General features: G+C 42.7%; 1 protein-coding gene across 1 annotated transcript in view; it reads right to left on the reverse strand.

The window, feature by feature from the left end:
* Positions 1-202: 202 nt before the first annotated feature.
* The window catches only part of LOC120801368 (myosin light chain kinase, smooth muscle-like), a 54,943-nt gene continuing 43,116 nt past the window's right edge, over positions 203-12,029 (reverse strand). The window contains exons 15-27 of the mRNA XM_040148265.1: positions 11,630-11,820; positions 11,371-11,485; positions 11,179-11,217; positions 10,569-10,659; positions 9,880-10,083; positions 7,548-7,765; positions 6,343-6,466; positions 4,858-5,010; positions 4,235-4,358; positions 3,948-4,038; positions 3,581-3,709; positions 1,417-1,529; positions 203-633 (exon numbers count right to left, since the gene is read on the reverse strand). Of these exons, the coding sequence (XP_040004199.1) occupies positions 496-633; positions 1,417-1,529; positions 3,581-3,709; positions 3,948-4,038; positions 4,235-4,358; positions 4,858-5,010; positions 6,343-6,466; positions 7,548-7,765; positions 9,880-10,083; positions 10,569-10,659; positions 11,179-11,217; positions 11,371-11,485; positions 11,630-11,820 (1,730 nt within the window). The 3' untranslated portion in view covers positions 203-495. The remainder of the gene's footprint in view (positions 634-1,416; positions 1,530-3,580; positions 3,710-3,947; positions 4,039-4,234; positions 4,359-4,857; positions 5,011-6,342; positions 6,467-7,547; positions 7,766-9,879; positions 10,084-10,568; positions 10,660-11,178; positions 11,218-11,370; positions 11,486-11,629; positions 11,821-12,029) is intronic.

The following is a 12,029-nucleotide window of genomic DNA, read 5'->3' on the forward strand; positions in this document are numbered from 1 at the left end:
TTGCAGGTTAATTACAGAAAGTTTGCACCACTAATTGAGAGACTGTGAAGCGACTTTTATTTTGGGTGGGGTTTGTACTGGTGAATTTATTTAGCGCTGGCTACAACACTGCCCATGCTCATGATTAAAGAGTAACTCATCACCGGGCTGAACAGCAGTGTTTCTCAGCCTGTGGTTGGCTGTGGCGAGAAATGCGCCGTCAGCCAGGCCAGAAGTTTTTCAACAGGAGTTAAGTTACTCTTTAAAAGCTGCGAGTACTCGTTTACTGCTGATACTCAGTGAGAGTCAGGCGTGAACCCTGATTTCCTCTGAACCAGTCCTGTCCTGGTGTGTCAAACCCCACCCTCCTGCTCCTCCAATCACAATATGTTATTCATGGGTACGTTTTTCCTGCTCAGGTCTGACAGGCTGAGGAGGAGCGATGAGATCATCTGAACCCGAGCGAGTTCAACGCCGCCACCTCCTCTTCCTGTGGGAGTCCAGACAGTCACTTCTTTACTCTTCTTCCTCCTCCTCCTCCTCCTCTTCCTCCTCTCCGGCCATCACCTCCACCAGCAGCTCAGCGGTGCAGGTGGCCTCCCCCAGACTGTTTACCGCCTTCACCGTGTACTTGGCGTCATCGTCGCCCGACACCTGCAGGTTTATGTTGGGAAATGAGTGAATTTCTGAATTAATGTGACGTGTACCTGCTGCTTCAGACAGTGGTGTGACAAGTACTGGCAGCGTTACTCGTAGAGGCCCAGGGGCCATTGTCGCAGCAGCTGCCAAGACACAGTTGATCTGTGATACGTCCTGCCAGGGGAGAACCACGTTCCCGACAGGAAAACCTCCACGACAGGACGTTAGACAAGGGACCGTGTCTGAAATCACTGCCTCGGTCACCCGTTCACTTCTCCCTACTGGACGGACACTCGGTAGTCTACTCTACAGTGAGCATTAAATTCAGATTTCTCATCGCTCATCATCCAAACAGTAATTTCCACGTCTATAAAATGTGGCGTTTTGCACCGTGAGGTTGTCGGCAGACGGCGACGCACATGTTGGACTCTGCTGTTTTTTTTGAGGGCACTAAACGGACAGGAGTGATTTCAGACACAGAGGAGGACATCACTCCGAAGGCCTCATCAGTGGTGTCAGTGTTGTCACACGGCCTGTGCTGTCTTCACGTCACGTGGGAGGGACGATAATGACGGAAACGTTCCCATAGTTATGGCTTAAGAACGTTCTCATCATTGGACAACTCCAGTCCCCCCCAAAAAAAACCCTTACTTCTCCTACTGTCTATGTGTTGTGAACTTTTTAATAGTATCTGTAATGACTGATCGGGTTCCCGGTGTCACTGTGAGCTGTGCCGTTCGTGTCTCGCTTCTAATGTGGATTCTCAGCAGGCGAGTAAAAACAGATTTGACCTCTGACCTCTGAAATGACCAGACTGCAGTTTCCGTCTTCATCGTAGTCGATCTGGAAGTGTCGGGTCTCTTTGATCGGCAGGTCGTCCTTGTACCACACCACCTCAGGGTCGGGGTAACCTGGAGACACACAGAGACCACGGAGGGGGGGTCTCATTTAGAGCTGCAGTTCATCTATCTTGATGATTTATTCACCTTGTTATTGCTTTTTTTCCTTAATCCATTTGTTTTTTAGTCAAACATAACACTACATATCCTTTTTCCCCCAGCGTCTAAAGTGATTCGTCAAACTGCCTCTTCAGTCCGTCCAACCGTTCAGAAAACCAAGGAGCTTCAGTTCACTTGTTTTAGTGCTTTTTGGTTTGTTAGGGGACAAAATGATAAAAAAAAAACTAAACAAAAAAGAAGCAGCAAATTCTTACATTTGAGAAGCTGAAACCAGAGAATGTTTGGTGTTTTTGGTTGAAAAATGACTAAAAACAATTCAACTATTATCAAAATGGTTGCCAATTCATTTTCTGTCCATTGACCAACTGATTAATCAAATAAATGTAGCAGCTCCACATTTTACAGTGATTTTTACTGCAAAAACATCACATTATTACATTTTTGTGTGTGTGAAACCTTTAATGTCTCCAGTAGCTATAAACGTGACCAATCTAATATATTTATAAATGAATATATAAATAGAGATGAAATGATAGGAAAAAGTCTGGAATGTAAACAAGAAGAAAAGCAGAGTGGAGCAGGAATTGAATCCTGCAGCCGTTAGACAAGGAACAACAGACGCATACAGAAATGCAACGAGGAGAATTTCAAAAAAGATCCCGGCAAATGTCAGTCAGAAGAAGCAGCAGTTCTAAGCCCCAGGCTAAAGCTACCAGTCTGTCTCAGAGGTGCTCAGCTCCGTTTCTCTGCTGCAGACGCTCAGGTTCTACTCTTCACCACCTGAGACAAAAATTCCCTTTCGGCAGCTTGATAAATACCATGTTGGCCTGATTATAGGACGACCCCCCTCCTTCCCCAATTGTGATCACATACATACGTCAATGACCTTTTTCGCCACGAGATGTTGACGGGACGAAAGGCCCCCGAAATTACTGAATAACATCAACACCCTCTGTCAAAAAATGAACATTTTAAGGGGAGGATTTACCGCAGGGCTGTTGAACAGGGTTCTTTTTGATTGTGAGGGTTTTTCTTTTTTCTGGGCTCTTATCAAACAAAGTTTTGATCATTGACTCGTGTTCCGAGACTTAGATTACATTGGATTCGCCAATGTTGTTGCGTCTTTCCAGACTTGTTTCATTCTCTGTTATGTCTGGATGTATTGTTTAAATTTTTGACATCAGACCAGACAAACACTCTGCGAAGCTGCATTCTTAATCAAACAACCTTTTATTTTGTGACTTATTTGAATTTTCTTTTAGCCTAAAATCAGCTGGATGAATCTAATTAGAAAGCAAGTTGGACTAAAATGCTCAGTCTTGGTTTTGACTAAAACTAAACTACAATGTTCACAAATTTTAGTCAACTAATCTTCTGATGACTTTGTGGACTAAATATGACTAAAACTAACATGGATTTTTGATCTCAGGACTAAATCTAAAAATAGTTGACAAATGAACACTGCCTGAGATCTCATTAATCCAAGGAGGAGAGAGTCATGGTCACGGAAGTGAAACATGAAATACCGTGACACGTCAACCCAGGTCCGTGTCTCTTGTCTCTCGGTCACGGACTCTCACTCTCTCCTGTCAGACTGCCGAAGGTCAGAATCATTTTCTCTGACAGTGTTGATCAGGCTTCAGTCTTTCTGAGCTCATTGGACAGATTTTCTCCCTGGTTCATTTCTGCAGTGAAGACGTCGTGAGACGCTGTGAACCCGTTTTCCCTTCTCATTAATTTATTAAAACCGGGTTTAAACCGGACGAACCAAACCCTTTTAGTGCCGACTGACCCTGACGAACTCACTATAAACAGACTGAAAACCCTCGCTAGACCGTGTCGTCTGGTGCTCTCTCCATCGAAAAACAATGTCCGATGTTGATGTAATTGTCTTGTCCTTGGATATGAGACGACCCCACCTTTGTCAAACCTGATTTACAGAAGAAAACGTCAACTTATATTCAGGCCTGTAGAGTTTTCTGTACAAATCCCAGGTCTACTACCTTCTATCTTGCAGTCGAAGCGGGCGGCGCTGCCCTCCACCACCTCCACGTCTTTGATGACCACGCTGAAACTCGGCTTACACTCCGTCTTCTGCTCGTACTCCAAACACTCCAGGAACTGGTTATCCTCTGAACACACACACACACACACAAAATGAACAGAGTGTGAAGAAAATTCTTTGTCATTTTTAGTTTTTGCATCATCAACATCCATCATTTGAACACAGGGAGAAAATGTAATGAACCAACTGAGCGAACACACTGAGCAGCCGGTACATGCAGCAGCCTTTCAGTGAACTCTGGAACAGGCCTCTTTCTATTCTGTTCTGTTCTATTGTGTTGTGTCCAGTGTCAGTGTTGCTCAGACCTTCGGTGGGCGAGCCCTTTTTGGCGCTGACTCCGGCCATCATGGCCATGGACGACAGTCTGCTGATGGCTCGGACAGCGTGACCCGTTTTCTGCCACACAAGGAGAAGGGGTCTCATCAAAAACAAAAACCACTTCAAGGAGAGTTTTCAATCATTTTTTGTTTTCCTGTACCATCAGACCATCATTCCGTTTTTGTCTCACATCATTTTATGCCCAGTGTCATACCCCGCCTGAACTAACTGTCATTGTACCGTGTAGCGTCCTCAGTTAGCTGCAGCAGTTTACCTGCCATTTCCTCCTCAGGATGTACTTCTTCATCCTCTCCTTGGAGAGCTTCTTGGCCTTCATTGTGTTGGTGTCCTGCTTCAGCCAGGGGTGTTCAAAACACTGGGCACAGGTCAGCCTAGCCCTGAGAGACAACAGCTGTCATTCCTGGGATTCAGGCCACGGGGCGACCAGGGTGACTGATTTTATTACTCATTCAGAGCCACTTCGGCTCATACGTCGTTAACTCAGACAGAAGTACCGAATGAAAACATATGGACGGAGGAGGAGACACTATCTTAACAGGATCCAGTCCTCAATCCCCCATCCCCTAGACTACAGACCATCAAATTCCTCTCTCTAAAATGTGTGTCGGTATTGTGTGTTTGTGCTGTTGTATGATTTTAAGTTTGAGTTAGTGAAAAAGTGGTAATCTAGTCCCCTAAACTACAGATAAAATATAAAATACTGTTTAAAAACTGCTAAGCTAGCTGGCTCTGTTGCAGGCTGGACAATAAACTGACAGACTTGATTCATTTATTTTCACCGTTTTAAATGCAGCCATATTTTTATGAGCTTCTCCCAGTTAGCACACATTGTCAGTGTCATGAGTCGAAGCCGGCGCTCGCTCCTTCCCTCCTTACCTCAAGTCTTTCTTCAGCAGTTTGGTGATGAAGTCTTTGGCGTTGTCGGAGATTTCATCGAAGGCCTCGTCCTCAAAGTCCCAGGAGGCCGAGGTGACATTGGACAGAGTCTCGTTGTCGTTATCGCCCATGAAGGGAGACAGACCGCTAAGCCTGAGAAGACAAACACGGGGCAAACTGAACCAAACTCAACCAGGCTAAAGCTAACCGAGCCACATTTAACTGAAATACAGTCGTCACAAAGTAGAATACAACTGTAGATAGAGTAAGATAAAATTCAAAAGTGAAACATTTAACTTGGAAAGAAAACATCCACAAGAAAATTACATAAAATATAAAAACAGATAATACATTAAAACAGACTAAAACATTACCTGAAAACTGTAAACTTTTGTACATGAATGAAACTAAACTGTAATGAAGCTGAAGTTCAAAACAAGACATGAAACTAGATTGAGTGAATAATTTAATGAAATGAGACAAACTGAAGGCAAATTACGTAACGTTAAACTAAAGATGAAATAAGTGAGTCAAAGAGACACTAACTCTAACGCTAACACTAGAGCTAAGCTAAAGCTAAAGAAAAAAGGTAAGTGAAATTAAAGGACTAAAACAAAATATTATGAGAAACTAAGTTAAACTAAAGTGACATGAGAAAGAAGACTGAAGAAATCAAATAAAGCCAAGCTAAAAAAAATGCTAAACTAAAGAGAAACTAAATAAATTGAGCACAATGATGCCAAGCTATGGTAAGCTAAAATATGCTAAATTAAAGAGTAATGAAAAAAAAACAAAAAAGCCAAGCATAGCTAAGCTAAAAAAGTAAAGTAAGATAGAAAAAAGTTAAGCCAAGATAAGCTAAAAAAAAAAAAGACAAATTAAAGTGAAAATAAAGGCCTAAAACAAAACGATGTGTAAAGCTAAGTTAAACTAAAGTGAAATGAAAAAATAAATCAAAAAGAAAAGCCAAGCTAAGCTGAAAAAGGCCACGCTAAAGCGAAATAAAATAAAGAATAAAAACTAAATTAACCCATAGCTGAGCTTATTTTAGCTAAACAAAGCTAAAGTCAACAAAACAAAGAAACTGACCAAATTCTAAAAAAACACTCAGAAATGCTAAAATGCAGTGCAATGAAATAAATAAAAGAAGATGAGACCAAGCTAAGCTAGGCTAATCAAAGCTAAAATCAGCTAAATACGCTTCACTGAAGAGAAACAAAAAGAAATTTGACGAGATTTTTTAAATATTTGGATCCCCGTTAGCCACTACCATGGTAGCAACCACTCTTCCTGGGGTCTACACAGGTAAACACGACATCATCATGCGAAACAATAGTGTAAAGAGATGAAGTGAAGCTAAAAGAAGCCAAACCCAAGAGAAATCAGATGAACCAAGATGAACCAAGCTAAACTAAGCTACAAACAGAGTGAAAAGAATGAAGCTCGTCTTAGCAGCACTGCAGCAGAAGTGCTGTATAAACTCACAGTATATAACAGATGACTCCTATACTCCACATGTCGGTGGGATAGCTGATGGCTTCATAGTTGATCACCTCTGGAGCCACAAACTCCGGAGTCCCAAACAAAACCTTCAGAGTTCCTGCGTTTTCTGTGGAGGACAGAGAGAGAGGAAAAGGTTCACATTATGCTTTTATTCATCAGGTTATAACTCCACACAATCCAAATGCCTGAATCTGATCCTCTGTTTGACTCAGCATTTCCAATTATGAAAAATAGGAATTTGGTCCCTGGAGGTGTTTCCTTGTTTGCAGGGTTTCTGCAGCGCTCACCAAATTAAATTCAAGGCTTTTATAATAATAAACAGAATGGGACTAATACCGTTTTCAAAAAACCAAAAATAAGACCTAATATGATCAACTAAAGTGTCAGTCTGGAAGATTTCAGTCCTGGTTGATGCGGCCACACCTGTAGTTACTGGTGGTAACAGCAGATGTGGTTTAATACTAGAGGCCCCAGAATTCTGGGGGCAGCAAAACAAACTGTATTGTGGCCTTAATAAAGACATCAGGCAATAATTGTCCTTCTTCCTTCAGTCTGAGAGTCTGAACAGCAACGGCCAGGCCATACCCAGCACTTCCCGGCTGTATACTATAACACCAATTAATGTGAAGTGGAGCCATGTGTGGATTACTGAACAGGACTATGGGGCACAGGGGCCCGAGGGATCTGGAGGCCCCTAGACCAGAGTCTCTGTATGAAAGTGCCTGTCAATATTTAAGTGTTTGAAAGTCCCAGAGCTCAGTGGAAAGACCACAGAGACACTTTCAGTCAGGGGGTCCTCTTACTTGTCTATGTCCAGGGGCCCGTTGTCTCCTAATCTGGCCACGACTGGATCCAGATAAAACAACTGATGGATGGATAAACCAACTAAAAATCAAATAATTAATTCGTTTTTGCTTGTTTTGACACTTGTATATGTCAATATTTAAATCGTATGTGTGTGTGTGTACAGGTATATGTCAACTTAACATTCAAGGGCTTTGTAACTGTTCTTTTAAAACCACCTGAGGGGACTAAACGGTGGTTTTTAAGACTTTTCGAAGGCTGCAGACACCCTGGCTCCTTCTGTCCGCTCTGTTTGACCAGCTGTGTGAGACAGAGCCAGGCCTCTCGTACTTATGATGAATGTGCGTTTCCACATCTCCCTGCTGCAGGGAGCAGGTGGTTACCTAGTCGTCTGGCGAGGCCGAAGTCGATGAGTTTGATCTTGCTGCCGGTCTTGTTGACACACATGATGTTCTCAGGTTTGAGGTCGAGGTGGACGATGCCCTGTTTGTGGATGAAGTTGACTCCGTCGATGATCTGCAGCATGTACTTGATCACCTCCCTCTCCGTCAGCTCGAAGTCCTCGTCGATGATCCGCTCAAACAGCTCGCCTCCTGAGATCCTGCACAAACAAAGCACAGGAGGGTGGATTCACGTGTTTCTTAGTATTTTAAAAAATCTTACACCGATTCACATAAAAGACTTTACTTTACACGGCACTACACCACTATCCAATGCAAAAACTTAAACCGCTGTCTAGTGTGGACAAAACGAGACATAGAGTCGCTGCCACCACGACAAGAAATGACTCAGATCTGTTTCTAGCTCCAACCACAATTTTCTTCATTTAACAAAGTCCTTTTGACATTACATCAAGGTTTTTTTTCATGCTACTATGACATATTTTCTCCTTAATACTAGATACCAAATTATCCAGTTTTTACCAAAAACGTTTGTGTTATAACGTTTGTTAACATATCACTTTATCTTGTTAAATCCCGAAACGTTCCATTTATTTAACTAAATGAACAAATCTGAATAAAAAAGAGAAATGTTTCTTGTTTCAGCATAAGTTGATGTGTTGTTATCAAAATCTGTGACTTAGATTTTGTGTAACTTCAATAAATTTGCATGAAATAACCAGATGGTGATTTTTCATTATTCGGTAACAAGAAAATGTTAAGGAGCATAAAAGTGGTACAAAGTCGTAACAAGAAAAACACGTCATGAAAAAATATAGTATCTTAGAAACCTTATTTTACATAATGTGAAACAGATCATTTTAACTATTAATTAACTAAACAGTCAAAAGAAGCATATCCACCATCCATGAAGTTAGTGGTCACCCACAGGCGACCAAACAGCCTTTCTGGATCAGAATCTCTAAAACTATAATGTCTCAAATGAAAGGGCACCAATAGCGCCACCGTGTGAGCAGTTACAGAAAGAATGAGAGCTTTTGGTGACAGCTGTTGAAACCTGGCTCATTTCTCCTTGGATTCTCAGATTAGATTAATGCTATTTTAGGATTTTATATTCCAGATTTTTTAGGTTTTTTTCTTCCGTGCACAGTGACTGCTGACAGACTCTGTTGTCTCTGTCCTGAAGCTGCAGATTAAAATGTTATCAGAGCCGAGAGGATAGATGGACAGAAATACCAAAATAAGAGTCTGAATGTAAACAGCTTTCTTCCTGTGCTCCATCAGTGTGGATGGTTTTCCAGGTTTTATCTGAAATTTACTGTGTTTCCTTGGTCTCAGTTGTTTATCAGGGTAAATATTCGGAAACAAACACTGTAAATGTGAGCAGGTCCTCCCTGATTATCTCCTAACATGAAGACATTATGAACTGTTGTGGAAGAAAGGCAGCTGGGAAGACTCAAACAGTTTTTACGTTTGAGGGGTTTCTCTTGACTTTCTGGTCAGTTCAGTGAAGAATGATATCAAGACATTGTAACAACACTAAAGTACAGACGGAGAAAGTCCGTGTGTGTGCGTCCAGTGCCATCACTCCATCACTGCCTTTAGCTCTAAAATTAGCAGAGAGGAAATAGCTGCTCTCAAATTCCTCTCATAGTTGGCCGGATAATTATTTTCCGTCGCTCTGTGAAGCAAAAACATCTCGTCTCTGTTTCCAGATCGGACTCAGAGATTAATATCTCTACAATAAGAAAACATGAATACGCTTTAGTTAACCATCAGTCAATCCTCTGTACTTTTCAAGTTATCCACCAGTTTCTAGATCTTCTTCCATCCAGGCAGCAGCTGCATTCATCTCATCACACCCTCCTGGAGATACTGTAGAAAATGCATCAAGTCAGCTGAAGTTTACATTGAAGTAACATCATCATCCCGTGTTAACGCAGATTCGAGCCGAGACAGAAAACCCATCTACCGGCACCTCAGACGCTAGGTCACCAAGAGACTGGAGCCGAGTGTCTCGTGAGGACGCGGAGGTTAGTCAGGCTGTGCAGCCTTCTGGCGTCAGCTGGGCTCTACAGTCAATCAGCCGCAGCCGGTATATTTATACAAACGTATATTTTGGACATTCTAAACCTGGAGCACTGGAGTTTAGCGAATATGAATATTTTAATCACGTGGAACCTGACAATGGAAGCAGCTACAGCATAAAAAGACGACCCACAGGTTCTGTAGGAAGAGCAAAGGGAATTTTGGTCGTTTCGTTTGATTCAAGAAGTCGAAGCTGTTCATCAGTGTCAGAGTAAAAATGACATACATCTCGAGGACCATGACGATGTCGGACTTTCCCTCGAAGGCGTCGACACACTGGACCAGTTTGGGGTGATGGAGGCTGTTCATGATGCCGATCTCCTGCCGGACGTTCTCCTTCTCCTTCGCCGAGTACGCCTTGATGAACTTTCCCGCCCAAACCTTCTTGGTGGCCTTCTCCACCAGTTTAAAGACCTGACCGAACTTTCCTCTGCAACACAAACACAGTTTTCAATGAGAATTCAACAGAGCTGCACTAACACCGACTAACACGAACTTTGAAGCAGCCCGGGAACAACTACCCTCCTAAAGATTTTATGACTGTCCAGATGATAAAAAAATCAAACTGTACTGTACAAACTTTTTATTTGGTATAGTCTCTATTTTTTATTCCTTTTTGTTTGTATTACAAAGTTCAAAAATAATAAGATTATTATGTTTATATTTTTTTTACATTTTATTATTTAGAAACCATTTGACTTATTATTGGTATTACACTTTGTGTTCATAGCGAATTCACAAATTCACGCATACAAAACTCAGTTCTCTTGTTATATGCTGCTACAAGTAGGTTTTAAAAACCACTGCACACTTTTCTAAATGATTAAATATCAACAAACGTGCACAAGAGTATCAGTTCAGTTTTACAGAGGCACAGGTGCATTGTGGGTGCGGTGCGAATGGGCAGAGCCTTACGTTCCCAGCCTCTCCTCCACGTCGTACAGCTCCTTCACCTTCATGTCCGTTTTGATGGTCACGTCTCTGTAGTCCGGCTCCTTCTCCGAGTCTGAAACCACACCGAGGTCAGAGGTCACCGATACGTCGTGTCGTGTCATTGTATGTTGTGTTATGTTGTGACGTGCCACGTCACTTTATCTTAAATCATTTCAGCTTGTGAAGGGTTATGTGATATTTTGTTATAATTCGTTATGTAATGTCATGTCGTGTTTTACCACGTCATAGCATTTCGTTTTATCTCAAGTTGTGTCATCTCACGCTTTGTCATGGTCGTCAAGATATGCTAAGTCACGTCACCTTATCTCATGTCGTTCTGTCATGTTACGTCGCGATGTGTCGTGTGACGTTTTATCACGTCGTATTAACGTGTCATTTTGTGTCGGGTCACGTTATGCTCCCTCGTCATGTAACATCGTTCATTCGTCGTTTTGTGTCATGTCATGTCATGGTTTGTCGCATCACGTTATATGATGTCACTTTATGTCATACTGCTTTCGTGGCGTGCTGTGTTGGTGTTGTGTTTTTTGTCTTCTCGTCCGGGTGAGCGAATGTAAACAGGAAGTCGTACCTTCATCGTCCTCCTCTGCCTCGGCCTCCTCCTGGTTCTCTGTCAGACGACCCAAACAGCAGCAGCGTTAGTTCAGTTAGTCGGTTTAGTTCAGTCACAGCAGTTAGGTTAAACTGTTAGTCACAGTTTAATTTAAATGTAACTTAGTTTAGTTTAGTTCACTTAGTTTTGGTTTATTTCCAGTTTACTGACCGTTGTCATCCACCAGTCCGACGGTAACCGGTTCGGACTCGGCACTCGGCTCTCCGACCCCGTAAATGTTCTGCGCCCGGACGCGAAACTTATACTGACGCTCTGGAAGAAGGTTCTGGAGACGACAGAGACTTCGTTTAAACTTAAAACAGTTCATTTTCTCATCAACAGTCTGAAGTTTTTTGCGACATTTGTTTGACTTTTATAAGATGTATAGACCAGCAGTTTCAGGGACACGAAGAGAACCACCTGTGCTCACCTGTACGTTGTAGGAGGTGCTGTTGCAGGACACCAGGTGTTTCCACTGCTTGTCCACAGAGTCCCAGATCTCCAGGTTGTAGGACTGAACGGCGCTGCCTCCGTCGTAGGTCGGCCCATACCACGACAAAGTCAGACTGGACCGCCGAATATCTGAGGCTGCGGGGACCTTCGCTGGGGGGTCGGGTTTGTCTGAGGAGGGGGAGGCACGGTTTAGACTGCAGGTAGAAGACCGCGGGTTATTCTAGTAAAGAGAGCGCAATACTGACCCCTAAAGGCTGCAGAGTTCATTACAACATGCACACACGTCCTTAAGCTTTGTAGCGTAAATTCTCCGTCTGAACAGTCGCGGAGCTGAACACGTAAAGTTTGTCCTGAGGAAAGATCGCGGGGTCATTAAA

The sequence above is a fragment of the Xiphias gladius genome, chromosome 16 (assembly GCF_016859285.1).
Source record: "Xiphias gladius isolate SHS-SW01 ecotype Sanya breed wild chromosome 16, ASM1685928v1, whole genome shotgun sequence".
NCBI lineage: Eukaryota > Metazoa > Chordata > Actinopteri > Istiophoriformes > Xiphiidae > Xiphias > Xiphias gladius.